This window comes from Globicephala melas, chromosome 15 (genome assembly GCF_963455315.2).
Source record: "Globicephala melas chromosome 15, mGloMel1.2, whole genome shotgun sequence".
Taxonomy (NCBI): Eukaryota; Metazoa; Chordata; class Mammalia; order Artiodactyla; family Delphinidae; genus Globicephala; species Globicephala melas.
Window position 1 is genome coordinate 65,045,536 of NC_083328.1, and position 24,184 is coordinate 65,069,719.

Genomic DNA, 24,184 nt, shown 5'->3' on the forward strand with positions numbered 1-24,184 from the left:
ATCTCACTGTAGTTTTGATTTGCATTTCTCTAATGATTAATGATATTGAGCATTCTTCCATGTGTTTGTTGGCAACCTGTATATCTTCTTTGGAGAAATGTCTATTTAGGTCTTCTGCCCATTTTTGGATTGGGTTGTTTGTTTTTTTGTTATTGAGCTGCATGAGCTGCTTGTAAATTTTGGAGATTAATCCTTTGTCAGTTGCTTCATTTGCAAATATTTTCTCCCATTCTGAGGGTTGTCTTTTGGTCTTGTTTATGGTTTCCTTTGCTGTGCAAAAGCTTTGAAGTTTCATTAGGTACCGTTTGTTTATTTTTGGTTTTATTTCCATTTCTCTAGGAGGTGGGTCAAAAAGGATCTTGCTGTGATTTATGTCATAGAGTGTTCTACCTATGTTTTCCTCTAAGAGTTTGATAGTTTCTGGCCTTACATTTAGGTCTCTAATCCATTTTGAGCTTATTTTTGTGTATGGTGTTAAGGAGTGATCTAATCTCATACTTTTATATGTACCTGTCCAGTTTTCCCAGCATCACTTATTGAAGAGGCTGTCCTTTCTCCACTGTACATTCCTGCCTCCTTTATCAAAGATAAGGTGACCATATGTGCGTGGGTTTATCTCTGGCCTTTCTATCCTGTTCCATTGATCTATATTTCTGTTTTTGTGCCAGTACCATACTGTCTTGATTACTGTAGCTTTGTAGTATAGTCTGAAGTCAGGGAGCCTGATTCCTCCAGCTCCATTTTTCGTTCTCAAGATTGCTTTGGCTACTCGGGGTCTTTTGTGTTTCCATACAAATTGTGAAATTTTTTGTTCTAGTTCTGTGAAAAATGCCAGTGGTAGTTTGATAGGGATTGCATTGAATTTGTAGATTGCTTTGGGTAGTAGAGTCATTTTCACAATGTTGATTCTTCCAATCCAAGAACATGGTATATCTCTCCATCTATTTGTATCATCTTTAATTTCTTTCATCAGTGTCTTATAATTTTCTGCATAGAGGCCTTTTGTCTCCTTAGGTAGGTTTATTCCTAGATATTTTATTCTTTTTGTTGCAGTGGTAAATGGGAGTGTTTTCTTGATTTCACTTTCAGATTTTTCATCATTAGTGTATAGGAATGCCAGAGATTTCTGTGCATTAATTTTGTATCCTGCTACTTTACCAAATTCATTGATTAGCTCTAGTAGTTTTCTGGTAGCATCTTTAGGATTCTCTATGTATAGTATCATGTCATCTGCAAACAGTGACAGCTTTACTTCTTTTCCGATTTGGATTCCTTTTATTTCCTTTTCTTCTCTGATTGCTGTGGCTAAAACTTCCAAAACTATGTTGAATAAGAGTGGTGAGAGTGGGCAACCTTGTATTGTTCCTGATCTTAGTGGAAATGGTTTCAGTTTTTCACCATTGAGGGTGATGTTGGCTGTGGGTTTGTCATATATGGCCTTTATTATGTTGAGGAAAGTTCCCTCTATGCCTACCTTCTGGAGGGTTTTTATCATAAATTGGTGTTGAATTTTCTCGAAAGCTTTCTCTGCATCTATTGAGATGATCATATGGTTTTTCTCCTTCAATTTGTTAATATGGTGTATCATGTTGATTGATTTGCGTATATCGAGGAATCCTTGCATTCCTGGAATAAACCCCACTTGATCATGGTGTATGATCCTTTTAATGTGCTGTTGGATTCTGTTTGCTAGTATTTTGTTGAGGATTTTTGCATCTATGTTCATCAGTGAACATCCTTGTTCATCTTTGTGACATCCTTGTCTGGTTTTGGTATCAGGGCGATGGTGGCCTCGTAGAATGAGTTTGGGAGTGTTCCTCCCTCTGCTATATTTTGGAAGAGTTTGAGAAGGACAGGTGTTAGCTCTTCTCTAAATGTTTGATAGAATTCGCCTGTGAAGCCATTTGGGCCTGGCCTTTTGTTTGTTGGAAGATTTTAAATCACAGTTTCAATTTCAGTGCTTGTGATTCATCTGTTCATATTTTCTATTTCTTCCTGATTCAGTTTTGGCAGGTTGTGCATTTGTAAGAATTTGTCCATTTCTTCCAGGTTTTCCATTTTATTGGCATAGAGTTGCTTGTAGTAATCTCTCATGATCTTTTGTATTTCTGCAGTGTCAGTTGTTACTTCTTTTTCATTTCTAATTCTATTGATTTGAGTCTACTCTCTTTTTTTCTTGATGAGTCTGGCTAATGGTTTATCAATTTTGTTTATCTTCTCAAAGAACCAGCTTTTAGTTTTATTGATCTTTGCTATTGTTTCCTTCATTTCTTTTTCATTTATTTCTGATCTGATTTTTATGATTTCTTTCCTTCTCCTAACTTTGGGGTTTTTTTGTTCTTCTTTCTCTAATTGCTTTAGGTGCAAGGTTAGGTTGTTTATTCGAGATGTTTCCTGTTTCTTAAGGTAGGATTGTATTGCTATAAACTTCCCTCTTAGAACTGCTTTTGCTGCATCCCATAGGTTTTGGGTCGTCGTGTCTCCATTGTCATTTGTTTCTAGGTATTTTTTGATTTCCTCTTTGATTTCTTCAGGGATCACTTTGTTATTAAGTAGTGTATTGTTTAGCTTCCATGTGTTTGTATTTTTTACAGATCTTTTCCTGTAGTTGATATCTAGTCTCATAGCATTGTGGTCGGAAAAGATACTTGATACAATTTCAATTTTCTTAAATTTACCAAGGCTTGATTTGTCACCTAAGATATGATCTATCCTGGAGAATGTTCCATGAGCACTTGAGAAAAATGTGTATTCTGTTGTTTTTGGATGGAATTTCCTATAAATATCAATTAAGTCCATCTTGTTTAATGTATCATTTAAAGCTTGTGTTTCCTTATTTATTTTCATTTTGGATGATCTGTCCATTGGTGAAAGTGGGGTGTTAAAGTCCCCTACTATGAATGTGTTACTGTCGATTTCCCCTTTTATGGCTGTTAGTATTTGCCTTATGTATTGAGGTGTTCCTATGTTGGGTGCATAAATATTTACAATTGTTATATCTTCTTCTTGGATCAATCCATTGATCATTATGTATTGTCCTTCTTTGTCTCTTCTAATAGTCTTTATTTTAAAGCCTATTTTGTCTGATATGAGAATTGCTACTCCAGCTTTCTTTTGGTTTCCATTTGCATGGAATATCTTTTTCCATCCCCTCACTTTCAGTCTGTATGTGTCTCTAGGTCTGAAGTGGATCTCTTGTAGACAGCATATATATGGGTCTTGCTTTTGTATCCATTCAGCCAGTCTGTGTCTTTTGGTGGGAGCATTTAATCCATTTACGTTTAAGGTAATTATCGATATGGATGTTCCTATTCCCATTTTCTTAATTGTTTTGGGTTTGTTATTGTAGGTCTTTTCCTTCTCTTGTGTTTCTTGCCTAGAGAAGATCCTTTAGCATTTGTTGTAAAGCTGGTTTGATGGTGCTGAACTCTCTCAGCTTTTGCTTGTCTGTAAAGGTTTTAATTTCTCCATCAAATCTGAATGAGATCCTTGCTGGGTAGAGTAATCTTGGTTGTAGGTTTTTCTCCTTCATCACTTTAAATATGTCCTGCCAGTCCCTTCTGGTTTGCAGAGTTTCTGCCGAAAGATCAGGTGTTAACCTTATGGGGATTCCCTTGTGTGTTATTTGTTGTTTTTCCCTTCCTGCTTTTAATATTTTTTCTTTGTATTTAATTTTTGACAGTTTGATTAATATGTGTCTTGGCGTGTTTCTCCTTGGATTTATCCTGTATGGGACTCTCTGTGCTTCCTGGACTTGATTAACTATTTCCTTTCCCATATTAGGGAAGTTTTCAACTATAATCTCTTCAAATATTTTCTCAGTCCCTTTCTTTTTCTCTTCTTCTTCTGGAACCCCTATAATTCGAATGTTGGTGTGTTTAATGTTGTCCCAGAGATCTCTGAGACTGTCCTCAGTTCTTTTCATTCTTTTTTCTTTATTCTGCTCTGCAGTAGTTATTTCCACTATTTTATCTTCCAGGTCACTTATCCGTTCTTCTGCCTCAGTTATTCTGCTATTGATCCCATCTAGAGTATTTTTAATTTCATTTATTGTGTTGTTCATCGTTGCTTGTTTCATCTTTAGTTCTTCTGGGTCCTTGTTAAATGTTTCTTGTATTTTCTCCATTCTATTTCCAAGATTTTGGATCATCTTTACTATCATTATTCTGAATTCTTTTTCAGGTAGACTGCCTATTTCCTCTTCATTTGTTAGGTCTGGTGCGTTTTTATCTTACTCCTTCATCTGCTGTTTTTCTGTCTTCTCATTTTGCTTATCTTACTGTGTTTGGGGTCTCCTTTTTGCAGGCTACAGGTTGGTAGTTCCCATTGTTTTTGGTGTCTGTCCCCAGTGGCTAAAGTTGGTTCAGTGGGTTGTGTAGGCTTCCTGGTGGAGGGGACTAGTGCCTGTGTTCTGGTGGATGAGGCTGGATCTTGTCTTTCTGGTGTGCAGTCCACATCTGGTGGTGTTTTTTGGGGTGTCTGTGGACTTATTATGATTTTAGGCAGCCCCTCTGCTAATTGGTGGGGTTGTGTTCCTGTTTTGCTAGTTGTTTGTCATATTGTGTCCAGCACTGTAGCTTGCTTGTTGTTGAGTGAAGCTGGGTGTTGGTGTTGAGATGGAGATCTCTAGGAGATTTTCACCGTTTGATATTACGTGGAGCTGGCAGGTCTCTTGTGGACCAGTGTCCTGAAGTTGGCTCTCCCACCTCAGAGGCACAGCACTGACTCCTGGCTGCAGCACCAAGAGCCTTTCATCCACACGGCTCAGAATAAAAGGGAGAAAAAGTAGAAAGAAAGAAAGAAAGAAAGAAAGAGGATAAAATAAAGTAAGGTAAAATAAAATAAAGTTATTAAAATAAAAAAAAATTTTTAAGAAAAAAATTTTTGTTTAAAGTAAAAAAAAAAAAAAAGCAGACAGAACCCTAGGACAAATGGTGAAAGCAAAGCTATACAGACAAAATCTCACACAGAAGCATACACAATACACACTGACAAAAAGAGGAAAAGGGGAAAAAATAATATATCTTGCTCCCAAAATCCACCTCCTCCATTTGGGATGATTCGTTGTCTATTCATGTATTCCACAGATGAAGGGTACATCAAGTTGACTGTGGAGCTTTAATCCGCTGCTTCTGAGGCTGCTGGGAGAGATTTCCCTTTCTCTTCTTTGTTCGCACAGCTCCCGGGGTTCAGCTTTGGATTTGGCCCCACCTCTGCGTGTAGGTCGCTGGAGGGCATCTGTTCTTCGCTCAGACAGGACGGGGTTAAAGGAGCAGCTGATTCCGGGGCTCTGGCTCACTCAGGCGCGGGGGAGGGAGGGGTACGGAGTGCGGGGCGAGCCTGCGGCGACAGAGGCCGGCATGACGTTGCACCAGCCTGAGGTGAATTCCCGGGAAAGTTGTCCTTGGATCCCGGGACCTTGGCAGTGGCAGGCTGCATAGGCTCCCCGGAAGCGGGGTGTGGATAGTGACCTGTGCTCGCACACAGGCTTCTTGGTGGCGGCAGCAGCAGCCTTAGTGTCTCCTGGCCGTCTCTGGGGTCCGCGCTGATAACCGCGGCTCGAGCCCGTCTCTGGAGCTCCTTTAAGCAGCGCTCATAATCCCCTCTCCTCGCGCACCAGGAAACAGAGAGGGAAGAAAAAGTCTCTTGCCTCTTCGGCAGGTCTAGACTTTTTCCCGGACTCCCTCCCAGCTAGCCGTGGTGCACTAACCCCTTCAGGCTGTGTTCACGCCGCCAGTCCTCTCCCTGCGCTCTGACCCCGACCTACCGAAGCCCGAGCCTCAGCTCCCAGCCCCGCCTGCCCCGGCGGGTGAGCAGACAAGCCTCTCGGGCTGGTGAGTGCCGGTCGGCACCGATCCTCTGTGCGGGAATCTCTCCATTTTGCCCTCTGCACCCCTGTGGCTGCACTCTCCTCCGCAGCGCCGAAGTTTCTCCCCTCCGCCACCCGCAGTCTCCGCCTGCGAAGGGGCTTCTAGTGTGTGGAAACCTTTCCTCCTTCACGGCTCCCTCCCACTGGTGCAGGTCCCGTCCCTATTCTTTTGTCTCCGTTTATTCTTTTTTCTTTTGCCCTACCCAGGTACGTGGGGAGTTTCTTGCCTTTTGGGAGGTCTGAAGTCTTCTGCCCATGTTCAGTAGGTGTTCTGTAGGAGTTGTTCCACGTGTAGATGTATTTCTGATGTATCTGTGGGGAGGAAGGTGATCTCCACGTCTTACTCTTCCGCCATCTTCCCAATCCTCTCCCATATTCCCATTTTAAGAGCACTTGATTTGCCTGCCCAAATTGTTTTAAAATAGCCTGTCTAATATAATAGCAGATCCAGGGGTTGTCTCTTTCTTATAGGGAAGTTTAATTTATTGATGAGAGGACGAGCTAATTGTCAGTACTAAACATGTCCTGTTGAGGTGAGAGTTTGTGTCTTCTACTTGAGGCATGTCTCCCAGTGGCTCTTCTGACGGTCTAGGAGCACTGTCAGTCAGCAGCTCCCGTCTGTCCATTTACCCATATGCAGGCAGAAACTCACTGCATCTGGTTATGAAGGTGCTTCAGTCCTAGATTTGCCACAGGTTATCAAAGCTAAAAGGAACCTTCAAGAAGGCCTGATCAGGGAAGACAGAGGTCAGCCCCCCTACACTCTCCAACCTGTGATTGGTGTAAACAGTGCTGACTGATTGCAGTGTTCTTCCTCTACTAAGCTCCAACTTGGCTGCACAACGCTTTTCCAATATGGTCATCTACAGCCATGACAGTGAAGTAGAGTTGGCACTCAGGAACCCTATTTCCCTTCCCTGATCCAGCTTAGGCTTCTAATTTCCAAGCAAAGAAGCCAAGGCCAAGAAAAATTAAATGACTTGCCTACAGACACTAGTAAGTTAGTATTAGAGTTGGGATCTGATCCCATTTGCTTAGTTCTTTAAGATGTCTAGGTCTTCCTCACGCACAGAAATCCAAAGAGCCATATCAAGTCCTTATCTCAAGATCAAATTTTTATCTAGTGTCTTAGAAACGGAGAAAAAGAGCCAAAAATGCATTAATCCATTTATAAGAAGTTGACTCTGTTCACACATTGTGAGACGGGTGGATAATAAAGGTGACATACCATCCTACTTCTTTCTAAAACAGACCAGAACTTGAGAAGCCTAAAAGAACTGTACGCAAACTTCCTTATTTTCCATCAGAATAATACATAATCACCCTGCTTTTTTAAATTTCCCTTTAAACATGGAGTAAACATTTGTGCTCAGCTTCCGTGAATCCACTCAGCGGTAAATATTCCATGCCACAGAGTTGTAACAGGCTAGATTAGGGACTGTCCTGACAGCAGTCACCTTCTCTGTGTGCTGGTTTCTGTGATGCTTCTAAACCTGTCAGGGCACAAACTTTGTCTTAGAAGCCAGGCTGTGTTTCATCTTTGTGCCTGTTCAGTGCGGTGATGGTGATGCCTCTCTTGGAGATGAACTGTAATCATATCTCAGATCTACATTGGAAAATTTCACTTTCAAATCATGTGGCCTTGTGTCTAAAAGTAGAATGTCGAATTGAACGTTGTTAGAGTCTTGAAGTTCTGAGGAAAGAGGAAAAAATAGAATTTGTCAATGTTCTCTTGGGTCCAATCCTTTCCACATGACAGTATTTAGAGAAATGGGAAGGTACATATGTCTGGTTAAAAGAAGATCAGATTGTGGGGAAGAGTATGAAAAAGAAAAAATCGCCAGGGGCACTTCTGATGTAATTGGAGAAATTTAATTTTGCTAAACTCTATTTCTTAAGCCTTTCTGTTATTTAGTATCTTCCTTTGTTCTCCAAACAGCTCTAAAACGTATACCTACACAACCATGGTAATAGGAAAAGAGCACATTCTTGGATTTGAATCCCAGTTCTCCTACCCACTAGCCTTAGGCAGGTTGCTCTGCCTGAGTCAGTTTCCTCATCTGAAATGGGGGTAACAATCCCTACCGCGTAATATTTGTGAGAAATAAAGGAATCAGTATAGGTAAAGCACTTGGCACTATAATAAGCCCCCAGTAAACATTAGCTGCTCCTCCAAGGTGGGTAGATGGTGGTAGCAATGGCTATTATTCAGACTGCGTCACACAACGCCTGGTATGTAGTAATCAATCAAAAACTATGATCTGCCGGTAGCTAGGATCTAATAAGCAAAGAAACACTCCCTTCTTTCTCTTCTTTCTCTCTCTTAATGGCAGTGATATTCCGCTCTTGTTCTCTTCCACCCTAGCCGAGTTGACCCATGCTATTGTTCCCTCTGTTTAGAATGTTCTTTCCAGCTTGTCAAATTCCTTCAGAATCCAGCTCAAATGTTAGATTTCCCTTGAACTCTCCTGACTCCTCAAAACAAACTTAGTCTGTCCTTCTTCTGGAGTCCCATGGCACTCAGTACAGTTTGAGAGGTCCTTCATAATAGCCATCACTACATTTTAAAAAGAAGTTTGTTCATATTTGTTAACCTCATTAGACTTTAATCTCCTTGATTATGTAGACTGTCTTATTTATCTTTGCCGCCCCTGGTACGTCATGTAATACCTGGCCCATAGTTAGGTGTTCAGGCAATCTTTACCAGGTAGATGAATGAATATGTTTCTCTCCAAGTTCCCATGTTTGGAAACCTCTAAGGGTTTGGTCTCTGTCCTCTCCTCTGCTCCCCTCCCCTCCCCTCTTCTCTTCCCCATCTGATATACTTCTCACATAGGCTGATACTGTGGCCTCCGAGCTGTACACTCTGCCTGCCTCTCAACACTTTAAGCCTATGTGTCCATCATAGAGGTGTTGGCACATTCTCATTCACTTTCCTGCACAGTGTAGTCAGCAGCTCATCATATCTCACTTCTCTGGCCAGCATTCAAGCCTCCCACCAGCTAGCCCTCCAAGGCACTGTCCCTCCCCATTTCCTAATGTTTCCCCTCCTACCCCATCCACAGATGTCTTAGCACACACAGCTCATTAATACAGCTGAACTTCTACCTGCATTTTTCCAATCCTGTTTCACAAATGCTTTTCAAGAGTCTGCTATGCAAAAAAGTACCATGCAAGGTGCTTTCTAGGGTACAAAGATGATTTAAAACTTTACAACTCTTGCTTTCAAGGAACCTACACAGGAAAGAGGCACACGTCTGAATAACTATTGCAGGACAGGGCATGGGAGGTGCCATAAAAGAGGTACAGATCCAAAACTTGGGGGGTTTGAGGATTGAAAAAAATCACAGCAAGTTAGAAAACACTGAGACGTTTTTAGAGATCTCAGGAGAAGTTTTGTAAGGAGTATCACGTTTTAGACTTTAAATACATTATGATAGAGATTGGGGATTGGGAAGAGTACCAACATTACAAGGAAAAGTGAAGGGGCCAGAAGGGGGAGGGCAGGCCTGTTTGTGCTGTGTGTATGGGTCGGGGGCTAGTGAGCAGAAAGTATGAGCTGCGTAAGGCATTTTGCATAAGGCTTCGGACCACAGGAAGGCCTTCATTCTTAAGGCATTCATCCTGCTATGTCTGCCAGTCAGGATCCTTGAAACCTTATCTAAGTCACTTCTTCCCAATGCCCTAACATCTTAACCAGCCCTGATTAGCACCCACCACTTGTAATGACTTTAAATTTGTGGGCGCACTGTATCCCTTTACTTCTTGGTCATTCTCTGTGTTACTGTGACCTTCCCGGATAGACAGTCAGCTTCTTGGTGACTAAGACCAGGGCATCCCCTTACCTCCATTTTCATTCCTTTTCTGCCTTAACTCAATGCTTAGGAAGGTGTTCTTGCCACTAGGCACTTAGCAGGGTCCAGATCTGAACACTGTGCTTCATGTTACTCATTTCCACCTCAGAGGTGAATTAGACAGGATTCCTGCCCCCGGGGAGTCCATATTCTAGTAACTGGTAATTATGAGCAACTTACTTAACCTCTGTGTGCCTTGGATTCTAATTTGTACAGTGGGATTAATAATCCCTTCCCTGCTCTCTTTAAATTTGGTAATAAGGACCATATACATAATAACACTCTAAACTCTGCAGCATTATAGAAATGTGAAGTATTAACAGCAAATGCTTTTTGCATGAGTGAAAGTCAAGAGTAATTTTCCTTCCTGGGCCCCCAGCTTCTGAACACTTAGGAGTTCTGGAGCAGGAAGTTATGATTATGAGCAAATGAGAAACTAAAGAGGCCCTTCTACTTGTAAACTCCTTGGACGTCAGTCCAGTGCTCCATGACTACCTCATGAACGTTAGCACTATTACCAGATTACCAAGGAATTTGCTACTCAACAAAGCTATGAATTAGTGGTGGTGATTTACTGCGCAGTACAAGGCCTGGCAAATCTAGAACCCTCTGTTGCCGCTCAGACAGAGGCCTTTGGGAGTGAGATGAAAAGTAGCCTTGTGTAGCTGCAGGCTGGCCCCCTGGGCAAATAAAGAAGCATGTTATCTGCATCTAAATAGTCTCTGAAGGATGCTGGTTGGAGATTGATGACCACGGTGGTAAGTCCTTCGAGTTTGGGAGAGTGGAAAGCAGGGTCCCAAGGGCTTCTGTCAGTGACAGGAGCCTGAGTTGGCAGAGGGAACCATGGCCATAAAACCACTGACGGAATTAAGAAATGGATTGTCGTCATCAAAGGCATGTATTCAAGCACCTGTCTTCTTAGACCAGTCGCTAGTCGTGTAGAATGAGTCCCTCCTCCAGTTCTGACCCCTGAGAGATGACAGCCTAAAACGGAGATGTCTTTTTCCTTTCATTCACTGCATGGATGTTTACTGAGCTGGGGATGTAAAGACAAAATTCAGTCCCCACTTTCACAGAGCTCACAGTTCACCCTCATGAAATAAAGGGAGTTATAGAAACAGGGAGCTGATGATAACTGAAATCAGTGTGAATATGACGTGCCAGAAGAGGTCGTGTCATGGAGTGACCTGCAAGGGTGCTGTCAGGAATTTTGGAAAGGAGGAGTTTTTAGCTTTAAGGCTCTGTAAGAGAGGTAGCTTAAAAATAGCGTTGGCTTGAGAGATACCCCAGAATCCCTAGGAAGGAAGGCCCTAAAGTCCCTGAGTTGGGAAGAAGAGCCCTCTTGGCAAAGGTGGTGGTAATCCACTGGATGAGGGACTTTGGAGGTGGAGGGGAATGAAAGTACTCTACAATGATTGTGATGGTGGTTACACAACTCTGACTATACTAATTGTATGGTATGTCAATTGTATCTCAATAAAGCTGTTTTTGTTTTTTTTAAAGAATCTACTAGAGAGGAATAGATCTGGGGACAGCAAGTCTGATAGGTCTGGGGTTACAAAAGTTTAGGAAAGAGACTCGCATCACTCATTAGGACTTTGGCCTTGAGGGAGTATTGAACTTGTGGAATGAAATGGAAAGATGGGCAGCATTTTGCATCTAACAAAATGTAAGCCAAAAGGGACACACAGATTGGGTACCTGTGCCATCACCAGGGTACCAAGACAGAATCGTAGAGAAAGCAGCTCTCTTCCCTAGGTTAACTTGATTTGGAAGGGAAGGAGAATTAAGTATATCTGTAGAGAGGTTATTTATGGAGGCTGGAACGAAAGAGTAAAGAATGAGTAGAAGCAGATGAATAGATTTGTGTCCCCATCAGCTTATTTTTTCAGGTTGAATATGTTGATGAGATCATTTTGGCCCTGAGTAACTGTATAGGAAAAATGGACTTTAATCTTGACTCCCTGGGCCAACAAGAGAACATAAGATACTTTAGAGTAATGGGAGAAGCAGGAGGCAAATCGAGGCAGAGTGGTTTTCTTTTGTTGTTGTAGTTGTAGTTACTACTCTTCTGTGTATTATGGGTGGACTAGAAACCTATTCTTTCCTCCTTCACTCACTGTGTGGCTTTTATTCCCAAACGTTCATTCATTTCTAGGACATGGTCCGGCGTGGAGAAATCATAGACAATGACATTGAGGATGAGTTCTACCTCCGGCGCTTGGATGCAGGGCTTTTTGTTCTCCAGCACATCTGCTACATCATGGCAGAGATCTGCAATGCCAACGTGCCCCAGGTAGGAGGGGGCTGCCCCTGGATGGGCCCTTCCTTCCCTGACTCCTTGCTTGCCACCTGCTTAGGTAGAATGGAGCGAATCACACTCTCCTTGAATTCCTTCACTCTATGTGGGCCCTCTCTTTCAGGGGGTGAGGTGAATACTTTCAATGACGTATTCTGATGTCTACCAGGGCAAATGATGCTTTTTCTTTCTCTTTCCACTCTTCCCCTTCCTTATTAGATTCGCCAGAGGGTTCACCAAATCCTAAATATGCGTGGAAGCTCCATCAAAATTGTCAGGCACATCATCAAGGGTGAGTTGCACGTTGCTTGTGTCTGGGGCTCCAGGAAAATTACGCGACGCTTTCTGTCTCTGTCAATATCCCTGGAATTTGGTGCATAACATTCTCTGCACTGAAGGCTTAAGTGTGTTGTCCAGTTCAGTGTGTGTCCAGGTCATCTTGTCAGAATACCGAAGACTAACCTAGTTATTCTCTGCCTCTAACCCTCTAGTTCCAGAATTTTAAAAACACATAACAAACAAGGAGCACTAGGTGTTGGAAATTTAAAAACAAAACAAAAAAACACCAAACCAGAAATAAACAAAAAAATCTAGTTCCAAGCTGCATGTAGTGGAAGGAAATTGCTTTCTTAGGGGAAGAAAACAAGGAACTAACAAGAACTACCTGGAATTAAGGCAGAAGGAAGTGAATCTGAGGCAGTGTGGTGTAGTAGAAAAAGCATGCCTGCTTTCCAGTGCTAGCGCTGCCTTCCGCCAGCTGTGTGAGCATGATCTAGAAGAAATTTTGCAAAGGTTCACAAGATACTTACATGACAGCATCCAGTGTAGTGCCTGGCACACAGAAAGTGCTTGGGCGAATTTCCTTCGCCTACCCCAACGGGTCTCTCAAATGCTGTTGTATCTTTGGCTGGGCCTGACTCAGCTGGAGTGGCTCCCAAGGGGCCTCCAGTCGGTGAGCATGCTGTCAATCAGCTCAGTGGTGCAGTTCCACCCTCGAGCCACTTAGCACAGACTAACACACATGGCGTCTAGAAGCCTGTATTGGCTTTTATAGTACTGATAATGCCAGAGTTCAGAGAGAGAGTCGTGATGGACGTAACTGCAGGCACATCATCTCTCTCTCTCTGACCCTTGTCCTGCCCACTTCTAAGATGAGAGATTAGGCTAGATTTACTCAGAGGGTTTGCCTGTAAGTGGCTTATAACTCCTGTTACATGTGGGAGATGAAATGTGGAGATAAATGATACATACAATAAAGTGAAGAGAAGTTAAGAGCCATGGGCTCTGGGATCTGGCTCCTGAAACAGAATCCTGGCTCTGCTGTTTACTGTGATACCTTGGGCAAGGTATCCAACTGCTCTGGGACCTCATAGATTAGGTAAAAGGATTAAATGAGATGATATATGGAAAATATCTCAAGTTAATAAGTTCTTGGCAAATGTGAACTATTATGAGTATTATGAACTATTATGATGATGATTATCATTAGCAGCATTATAAGTGAGGCACGGCTAAAACCCCTTGGGAAGCCTTGTGGGAATAGTAACATTGAGCTGGGTCTTAGACATTCCAAAACAAAGGAACAGTGTGAGTGAAAACATAGGACTGGAAATCACATGATCAGCACAGCCCTCCCAGGAGGGTGGGGATGGTAAATCCGTCGTGCCCATTTTGTAGATGGAGCCTTCAAGGCATTGGAATTTATTGTCTTCTCCCTCAGAAGGAGGAAAGGGGGAACTTGTTCATGAGCCTGGCCTAGCATCTTCCACAGTGGCACCATGGGTGCTCCCTCTTTCTCAGTGTCACATTCGCATGAGTTACTGCTCAGGGTGTCATGCCACCTCCTCCCTGATGTGCAGCTGTGGTGATTTGCAACCCCAGCCTTTAAATGGCATTTACTTTCAACGCCCACATGTGCAATTAGAACTTTTTATTACTCTCAGCTCTACTCTCCTGCATTTAGGCTTCTCCCTGCACCTCCATTCCTGTGATCAAAACAGTGATCTGAGAAAGGAAAAGTGTTTTTAACAGGTGCTGACACGTAGTAGGTGGCTGCTTTTCTTTCAGAGATCCTAACACATATACCTGAGGTTATTCAGGATTTTCAGTTGCTGTGAGCCAGCCTCTGTCTCCCTCAGATCCCAGTTTATTCCCCAAGTGCCTGTTAAAGCACTGGGTGCATACTGGGTGCTGAGTAGACATTTGTTGATTGTCTGGGCAGGTGAGCAGGTAAGCAGCCTGCACAGATGCTGTGTTCATTCCCACCACTCTTGTTCCTCTCCCCTGTTGCTTTCTTTTCTCGCTCTGTCCAGACTCTCAGATCCCTCCTCCCAGACCCAGGTCCGGCCCTTCAACTCTCTCGCCATCACCCTTCACAGCCAATCCATTAGTAAAGCTGCCACGTCTGCCTCCAGTCTCCATCCTGAATCAATCCACTTCTCTCCATGTGTTATTTCCCATCATAGCACCCAGTTTATTTCCTTCCTAGCCCTTATCACAATCTGTAATTACTTTTATTTATGTCTTTGTTTCCTTGATTTGTGTGTCTCATACATTAAAATGTAAGCTCCGTGACATAGGGACATTGGCTCGTTCTCCGTGTCTCCTCAGCACCTAGAGCAATGCCAGGCACATAATGGACACCCGGTGAATATTTTAAACATTGTTGAATTAAACCCTACCCTTGCATGAATTTAAATTGGCAAACGTTTACTGCGACTCTCCTCAGGGCTCGGCACAGTGCTAATACTGTGCTACTAAGGTGTCACACAGCACCTGCCCTCATGGAGCTTATAGTCTTCTGGGGAACATAGATGTAGAAATGACCAACCATAATCAAGCTAAGTGAAATACACACTCCAACAACTACTCAGCTGGCATTGCTGGGTGCCAAGCTCTGTATCCAGTACTAGAGATACAAGGAAGAATAAATAAGCAAGATCCCTATTCTTGAGGGTTCATGGTCTAGCTGGGAGAGACACTCGAAACTAACTATGATGTGCTAGGTGCTGTGTTAAAGTTGTGAACAGCGTTAAGGGAGTGATAAGGGGGCAGTAATGGAGGCACAGGCCATACCAAGGAATCCCAGGGGAGGAGAGGCTGGTCCCAGGACTGGGAATGGTGTCCCAGAGGGAAAGGCGCGTCCCAGGCAGAAGGAGCAAACGTCCAACACAGGACATCAGTGGCCTTCATACGGACTCTGCCACATCAGTGGAGGCCAAGCAGGGGTGAGGGAGGCTGGAGCATTGGGTAGGGTTGGGAGTATTGCTGGGCAAGTCTCTCGAGTTCTGTTGGGTACACGGTGAGTTTGGGTTACGGGTAGCGCCTGCATCCCTTTGTTGGCCAGCAGAGAGTAGACATTCTCATTGGGGCGGGAGAGGTGCTTGTTTAGACAATTTGAAGTCAGTAGTATGGAGGTGATATTTAAAGCCAGGAGATTAGATGTCATTGCCCAGGTCAAAGAAGTCCTCACAGGACGCTGACCACTGAAAACAAACAAAAGAAAGTGTTCTCTCCAGATGCAAAGTTAAGGTTATAATAAAGGGCTCACGCTGGCCCCAGGAAGCCCATCTGCCTGCAGTGTTGGGCGGTGGAGCTGTGCCACAGGCTGCCTCTCAGCAGCCCCTGAAAGTGGTGCAGTGAGCAAGCTCCGAGCAGTGCTGAGGTTGAAAAGGGGTGAGGCTACCGCAGGGCTGGATAGGGGTGGCGTCTGGGCTGTGTTCAGGCCCACCTCTTAAAAGCCTTCGCGCCCTCCCCCTCCTGCCTCCACCCTTCATTCCATCACAATGCACGAAAAAACAAAGCCTCACAAAGAAAGCTAGCTCATCGGTCTGTCCTCTTTGATTTTAATTTTGTTTTTCAGTTTGGGTTGCTTCCTTTTTTTTTTTTTTAACGTGCTAATTAGATGCAAGCTTCTTTCTTTGATTTTATGTCCTATATATTTCCTAAGTTTTGCTGGCAGGATGACAGCTGATGTATCCCTTGAGGTCTCAGGAAAACGCTGATGAGGCAAGCCCAGCAGGGGACTCTTCCCGTTATATTTCAGTCCCCTTTCTCACGATCTTCCTCCCTCCTTTTCTGTTGGGGGTGCCAAGAGAGCTGGGGAAAATTGATGGCTCACTAAAGTCCCTTGGTTTGCAGACTGCTTACTCAGTGCTCCCAAAGTCCAGCTTTCCCTGAACTGGCAGCAGCTCTGGCCTAAGGCCTCTGGTGCCCGCCTAGGGGACGGTGGTCTCTGTGCCAGAGAAGGACCACGCGCTCTGAAAGGGCAGTGACAGTCGTCCTGGCTTTTACCTTCTGGTGCCTGGCCCACGCCTGGCGCAGAGAAGGGGCTCAGCTAATGCTTATTGGGGGTACTGCTGAGGTGGTGCTTCAGGCTTCTTTGTGCTGTTCCAGAAATCCGGGACCAGTAGGTAGAGTGGTCTCTCCTGAGCACGTCCTCTGTGCCAGGCTTTTAATGTATGTTCTCTGGTTCTCACAATGGTCCTAAAAGCAGGATTACAGTCTCCATTTTGCAGATAAGGTAACCAAGACTTGTGGTTAAGGTTAAGGGATGTTACCCAAGTCACTATTAATGCTGGAAACTGGATCCAGACTCAGTCGGTCTTCCATCTGGCAGAAAGGAGAGCTCTAACTGTACCAATGGGCTGATACACTCCTACTGCATTTTAAGAAAGCAAATTCAGGGCATCCACCTTTACAGAGTACCCACTGGCATCACAGGGCACTAGGTGGGCTCCTTAGATGAGTGAGACACTTAGGAGGCCCTGTCCCCAGGGCAATTCAGTGCCATCACATGTGAAATAAATAAGCACAACACAAAGCAGATTGAAGTCAGTGCTAAGGTATGGAGTGAGACTCAAGAAAGCACAGTTAATTCTGCTGGAGATTAAAAAGGAGCTTGAAGATCCAGAGAGGCTGCACAGAGGAGGAGGTGCTCGGGGTGGTTTTTTTAATTGTGCTAAAATATGCATAGGAGTCACCATTTTAACCATTGCAGCTGTCACCACCCCCTGTCCACAGAACTTATTTTCATCTTGCAAAACTGAAACTCTGTACCCATGAAACACTCCCCATTCCCTCCTCCCCCAGCCCCTGGCAACCACCCTTGTATATTCCGTTCCTGGGAGGTTGATGACTGTAAGTAAGGAGATGGCTTCCTGAAGCCCGTGAAGGACCTCCATATGCAGATGCAGATGTACACTGAGTGGTCCTCTCCTTGGATATGGAGTAGGCACTGTGACCTGGGAATACTTCGTATAAATACTTGTGCCAGGGGTTAGCATGGAAGCCTCTGGTGAGTCTCCTGGATGTTTTAGTCACTGGTGAAAGTTGTTGGAAGATCAGGTGGTGCTGGGCTGTTTGGCAGAGGAAAGCTTAGAGGATTACTGACTCAAAACTCTTGTCACTGGTGGCGAAAAGACTGAGCCAAAGACTTCAGAATGCTTTCAGAGATTGGCTCCCGGCCCTTTGATTTGCTTGTGTTCTTTATGGCTTGAAGTCTTCTCTCAGAAGCTCATAAACACGTATTTCCATATTGATTTCAGCTCTAGGTAACCTGAGCTTTGCCTCTGTGATTTGAAAGCTGCAGAAGCTGATAGGGTTTCTCTTCCGGTGACACGTTGATGTGTGTGACTTGCACCAGGCCGTGGCTGCTATGGCCTCTAGGGTTGGGAGGCAGGAAAGGACCCCGGAGGGGCTGTTTAACCTTAGGCAGCTACTTGCCCTCTCCCTAAGCCACAGTGTCTATAAGATGAGGGTAATCTGCCTCAAAAGGTTGCTGTGGGAATTAGATGAGGTGCTGCAGGTAAAGTGCCTACATGTTGGCACGTAATAAGTGCCTGATAATGGTAGCTACCGTCACCGTTGTGATTCACATCCCAGCTCACGCAGGAATAAGCAGAGCTGAGAGGCACAGGCCAGCAAGAATTCTGGCTCTCTGTAACTTGGGGTAAGTTAGTAGATAACCGGTTTGAGCCTTCCTTTACTCCTCTGTAAGAAACAAACCGAAAGTGAATACTGCCCCAAGGAAGGCTGAGGTTGAGATGCAGTTGGGGGCCTGGGACAGAATACTTGCTCAGTAAATGCAGGTTCCTTCCTTCCCTTCCTTGGCCTAATCCTTTCACCAGTGCTGGCAGGAAAGCCCATGGACCAGCACCCAGGCCATACTCCTCAGGGCCTGGTGGGGGTGGAAGGGGTAGGTGGTGCTTTTTCAAGCAGCTGAAAGGTCTGTGGGAAAATGGTCTATAGGGATGTGACCCTGTTAGCGCTGTAAGCAAAGGGTAAGTTTCCTTCTCCTCCTCCTTTAAGTAGGTTTCATTTTAATCAGATCCCTGATGAAGCTTATATCCCCAGTTGCAGCCCCAGCACAACATCCTCCTCCTAGAGAAGTGACATTAGTCCCTCCACACTCATCCTTGTCGTTAAGGACTCTCTGTTAGACCTCAAGGATTTTACTTTCCCAGTTTCTATTTTGTAATTATTTCTATGTCTTCAAGGTTTTCAGTGTAAAAATATTGGCGTTCCTCTTCTCCCCACTCGCCCTTCCTCCTGCACTTTTTCAAGGGTGAGTGTTTAAGGCTTAAGGTCCAGGGATCTGAACCAGGCTTGTGAGTGCTGGTCCCAGTCTCCGTCCTCAAAGACAGTCCTTCCCCATCCGCCAGCCCGGGTGTCCCTCCCTCTTCCTCTTACCAAAAACAGAACAGCTTGTATTCCATGTCTGAATAGTAAACCTGCTGTCTAAAGTTTGCTTTAATATTTATGCGTTCAGCACTGCTGCCTGTTTTTGATCTCCATCAAAGCTTTTATTGTAAGAGCATTTGAAAATGCTGGGGAAGTCGAGAAGGGAGTCTATGTGTACACCGTCTTTCTCACTCTCCAACCCAACTCACGCTCTTCCTGTCTCCCCTCTCCCTCTCCCCTACCCTGAAGTTCTCCCTTCATCTAGCGTCTCTCTTTTTCCTGCATTCTCTCCCTTTCTTACACACACACACACACACACACACACACACACACACGTGCGCGCGCGTGCGCACAGAGCAAAGAGGACTCTTTCCCGAGACCTCTGGGAGGAATCTGTTCAATATTTATAAACTGCTGCAGCAGCTTTAATAACCAGAGGAAGCTGGCACCACCAAGGTCTGCTCCAAATAGGATTCTACTCTGGAAACAAAGAATGAGTTGGGGTAGGGGGTAGAGGGTGAGAGGTGAGGTACACAGTTGGTAGCAGCTGCCACGGCCAGTGGGAGAGCACCCGGGGCTTGTCAGACCCGGTGGGCCTGGCCCTGTGGCTGGCTTGCTGCGGGACCCTGGCCGGTCACCTGTCCATCCAGTTGCAGTACATTTCTGAGAGGCCTGCCAGCCCTGACACTCAGTGACCTGGCATGAAGGACAATGGCCCCAGCAGCCCACTCCACATCTGTTCTGGCTGCTGAGGCCCCTTTACTCCAGGACATTCCCTCCAGAGCCTTACCTTTTTTTTTTTTTTAACATCTTTCTTGGAGTATAATTGCTTTACAGTGGTGTGTTAGTTTCTGCTTTATAACAAAGTGAATCATCTATACATATACATATATCCGCATATCTCCTCCCTCTTGCGTCTCCCTCTCACCCTCCCTATCCCACCCCTCTAGGTGGTCACAAAGCGCTGAAGAGCCTTACCTTTTGTGAGGACGTTGTAGCCAGACGCCCTGCCACGGCTGGGCTGCTTTGGAGATTTTTTCCCCAAAGGATGGGGAACAGGCAGGGTAAGATAACTGCCTAGGTAAGAGGATGCCACTTTGGGGACCGGCTCCCCAGCCCCACCCCCATGGCTTTTGACGTGCCTTTTTCACTTCTGACACATGTTCTTGGTTTGAATATCAGTTCCTCTACCATCCTAGACTTGGGCAGGTTGCTTCAGTTCTCTAATATGCCTCAGTTTCCTCATCTCTAAACAGAGGTGGTGCTCTTTGCCTTATAGGATTGCTGCAAAGATTATATGAGACAATATAGATAAACGTCTGGCACGTAAACAGTGTTCACCACATGTGAGGTCCCATTCCACTCTGTACAGGATAGCCCCTCTTCCAGATCCTACTAACTTCCTTCACAGCCCATCTCCAGAGAGCAGGGAATCTGACTGTTTCCTCCTTCCCCGCATGTGGAGCAACAGAGGAGACTTGTCCATTGGGTGAGTGCTCTGTGTACAGCGGTGGCATGTGTTTTTCTAAGGCCTTTGGAGGGGTGATTCAGCAGGGGATTGATACAAACTTTGGGCCTCTATTCTGCGCATCCCTAGAAAGAGATTAGGTCCCTCCAGGGAAGTTGGCTTTACTTGGAAAAAAATCACTGCCCCAAAGGATCAGACTGTTTCTCCACTTCCCTCTCTCCTGGGTCTGAGAATACATTGGAACAAAGTGTTAGTTCAGTCCATTAAGACTCTTGCTTTCAGACCATGCCTCTGAGGGTATTAAATGCTATAATGGTCATTTCTGTCTCTCCTGGGGCAGCGGCTAGATCATTCACATGTGAGTAAGAGATACCACTTACATACAGCCCCTAGCCTTCTCCCGCAGCCCAGTTTCTGTTCTCCCATCACCCCAGCCCTCCCTTTAAGGAGACTTAATAGAAGGGATCACAGCCGTTTGCTGTTGGAGGTGATGGATGGGCCTAACAGAAGAGGATGATTTCCAGGGGGAGACACACAGCTGGCACATGTCTGAATCCCAAGTCCCGTTTTCCGGCACATGTCCAAAGTAATAAAGAGGATGGAGGAAAAATGAAGAAGTGGCAGGGGCAAGGTATTTCTCCATCACGGTGGGGGATGGGAGGTAGGGGAGGGTTTGCAGGCTTTCTTCCCTTTCCCCACTCTTTGTCTGATTTGGGTGAGCAGATGTTTTATTATGCAGAAGCCTCTTGCAAGAGAGTTTTCTATTGTTCCATTTCAGGCCACCCCAGGCAGGGAGCTGGGGGCAGACCCGCAGGCACTCATTCCTGAGCCACTGCTTTGAGAGCTTATTCACAGCACCAGACTGGTAGTTGGCTCTCAGCCAAGCTCTGCTGGGACTTTAGCTGAAAGTAAGGCGGAAGCCCCTACCTTCATGACGCTGTCAGTCTAGAGGGAGAGAGGGGACAAGTAGAAGATGATCTAGAAGTCAGGCCTGCGGTGGAGACAGAGGCTTGAGGACAGGAACAGGAGTCAGAGGTGAGCGGGCGGGGCTTTGCGGAGAAGGTGTCCTTGAAGGATGTGTGGTGTTTCTCTGAGAGAGATGTTGCTGGCCTGAGCAAAGCAGGCTCAGGGAGGGAGCTAGCGTATCTTGAACATCTGTTATTATAGGTTCTTTACATGCATTTGCTGCGGGGGAGACCACGCAAGGCCACCTAGGATTGTGAGTCAGAGTCAGGATACAAACACAGCCCACAGTGTTGCACCATCTCCTGTCTGAGGGCGGGGGCAGGGCATGGTCAGCGCACAGAGGATTTGGCTCTCCGTCCCCCGTCCCCGTCCACTGTGCTCTGGGAGCCACCACAGGAAACCCAGGGCCCCAGTCACCACACAGGCCCTGCACTCTCATCCCTAAGCTCCACACATCATTTCTGTGCCATATCGCACCCCTTCCCGCCTCCTAAAACCAGCTGACCACATAATCTGGGGGGGGCCAGGACACTTTTGAGAATAAAATGGAGGTGTGTTAAGTACTCTGTTGGAATAACAGGGGAAACGGGACCATATGTTTACCCACCTTACAACTCTTTGATTATGTTCTGTCATCAGCATCATGTCCTGTATTCCCATCCTCTTTAGGCGTATTTCCTTTATCTTCCTGCTCTAACTAAAACTGTCTCTACCGGGGATGGGTCCTCTCAAGTGGTACCTACTTTCTCCCACATGCCTTTTACCACTGGAGACGGAGGAGGGGCCTTCCACGCTCCTCCTGGGCGTCTCTAGACCATTCTTTCTCCCTCCCTCTTTCCAAAAAACACCCATTTGTTTCAATCTCATGTCAGTGGACTGTACCGCAGCCCCCCCCTTGGTGGTGCAGACACCTGTTCCCTTTATTCCCTGGAGGAATTCCAAGCTCCCTGTCACCCTCTCCACTACCCTGTCGTATTTCTTAGCAACTTCACTATCCACATCTCTTTCTCTCACGCCCCATTTCCAGTCTCTCAGTAAATCCTGCTGGATCCACCTTCAGAATACATCTAAAATCTGAAGACTTCTCACCTCTACCATGACCTCCTTGGACCAAATCACCAATCAAATCACATCTCCTTCCTTCTGCCCTTGCCACCTTAAGGGTATCTTCCACACAGCAGCTAGAGTGAGCTGGCTAAAGTCAAATCATGTCATTCCTCTGCTTAAAACGCTCTTATAACTTCTCATCTCAGGGGAAAGTCCAAAGTCCTTACAGTGGCCCGACACGACCTGTGCCCCGCCCCTCCCGGGCTCTGAGCTCCTTGCTCACTGCAGAGGGTCCAGGCATGCTCCCCTCTCAGCCCCTGCTCTGCTTGCCCCTCTGCCACTCGCTCCCAGATATTCCCCCACACACCTGCTTCAGGTCTTTAATCAAATCCCCCATCTCTGTGAGGCCTTCTGACAGCCACCCTATATATTTTATTTGCCTTTCGGTTTGTCTCCCCCACTAGAAAGTAGGCTCCACAAGTGCAGAGATTTTCACCTGTCCTGTTTTGATCAGGACTTTATCCCCGTTGCCTCAGATAGTGGTTCTCAAATGTGAGCAGCATGAGCACCGCCTGGAGGGCTTGTTCACAGACTGCTGGGCCCCGTCCTCAGAGCTTCCTAATAAGTAGGTCTGAATTGGACCCAACTCTACATTTCTTTTTTTTTGGCTGCGCCACGCAGCTTGTGAAATCTTAGTTCCCCGACCAGGGATTGAACCCAGGCCCCGGCAGTGAAAGTGCCAAGTTCTCACCACTGCACCGCCAGGGAAGTCCCCAGATCTGCATTTCTAACAAGTTCCTGCGTGATGTTGCTGCTGTTGGTTGGGGTTCCCGCTCTGAGAACCACTGGGTCTGGGCAGCATCTGCCCATAATAGCATCCACTGTGTGTGTTAAGTGAAGAAAGGCTGCAGCTAGGAGGGGACTGCGGGCAGGGACAGGGGAGTTGGGCCCTTTCCCCCATGGGCCTTGAATGCAAGACCAAGGAGTTTGCACACAACTGCCACCGTGGCTGCCACTGGAGGCATTAGAGCAGCACACACCCCACGGGAGCTGGGGTTCAGGGAGAGGCATGATGTGACCCGGCCACGAAGGACCCCACGCCTCAGATTCATGCCTAACCCTGCCTTTGTCTCCCCAGAGTATGCGGAGAACATCGGGGATGGCCGGAGCCCGGAGTTCCGGGACAGCGAGCAGAAGCGCATCCTGGGCTTGCTGGAGAACTTCTAGCGGCCCCTGGCCCTGGGCAGCAGGGACTCTCTCTGGGCCTCCCCCATAAACAGTTTTTACGGAGCTCGATGTGACTTTTGGACAAATAAAAGCTAGTTTTGGTATTCCTGGGCTGGTGTTCTCTGTACCTTCTAACCTTTACCCAACACCTTTCCCAGCAGTGCTCACGGAACGCGTCTGAGGAAGCTTAGTGGTTGGCCTCCCCCTTCCAGTGAGGAAACTGAGGCTCTGAGAGCAGATGAGTGATAAAGTGGCCACTGGGGCTGCCCTGGGGGTTGCGGTGAGGCTGCCCATCTGCAGCTGGGAAGGGGAAGGCATGGGCTGGGGACCTCTCTGGGGCTTCCAGCCCTGACACGAAGAGCCTGGGCGTGTAACACGAGGTACGTGGCTCGTACAGAAGCACCCTAGGGAGGGCTTCCTGGCACTGCGAGGCCGCCCGCAGAGCACACAGTCCTCAGAGCAGCGGTCTGAACCCCGGCCACATGTCCGAGTCACTCTGGTTGGAAGGGGGCTTAAAAGTACATATCAGTGTTGAGCCCTGCCCCAGAATGATGAAATCGGAATGTGCAGTGAGGCCCAGGCCCTGGAACTGTCCTAAGCGCCCGGGTGGCTCCTAGCGCCAGGGTGAGAGCTACCACTTTAGAGTAGACAGGGCGTCCAAATCCAGCTGCATGGTTAACCAGCTGTGGCGGTTTGGATAAGTGACTTCACCTTCTTGAATCTCACTTCCTTCATCTGCAGAGTGGGGGTAATAATACCCATTTGGTGATTTC

At 46.0% G+C, this 24,184-nt stretch overlaps 1 protein-coding gene across 9 annotated transcripts in view; it reads left to right on the forward strand.

Annotated features, from left to right (window-relative positions):
- The window catches only part of CTNNBL1 (catenin beta like 1), a 192,051-nt gene that overhangs the window by 145,945 nt on the left and 21,922 nt on the right, over positions 1-24,184 (forward strand). For 3 of the 9 annotated variants that reach the window (XM_060284238.2, XM_060284240.1, XM_060284239.2), the window contains exons 14-15: positions 11,882-12,019; positions 12,242-12,314. In XM_060284238.2, coding sequence (XP_060140221.1) covers positions 11,882-12,019; positions 12,242-12,314 — 211 coding nt within the window. The other 6 variants (XR_009558906.2, XM_060284243.2, XM_030830629.3 and 3 more) reach the window with 6 other exon arrangements.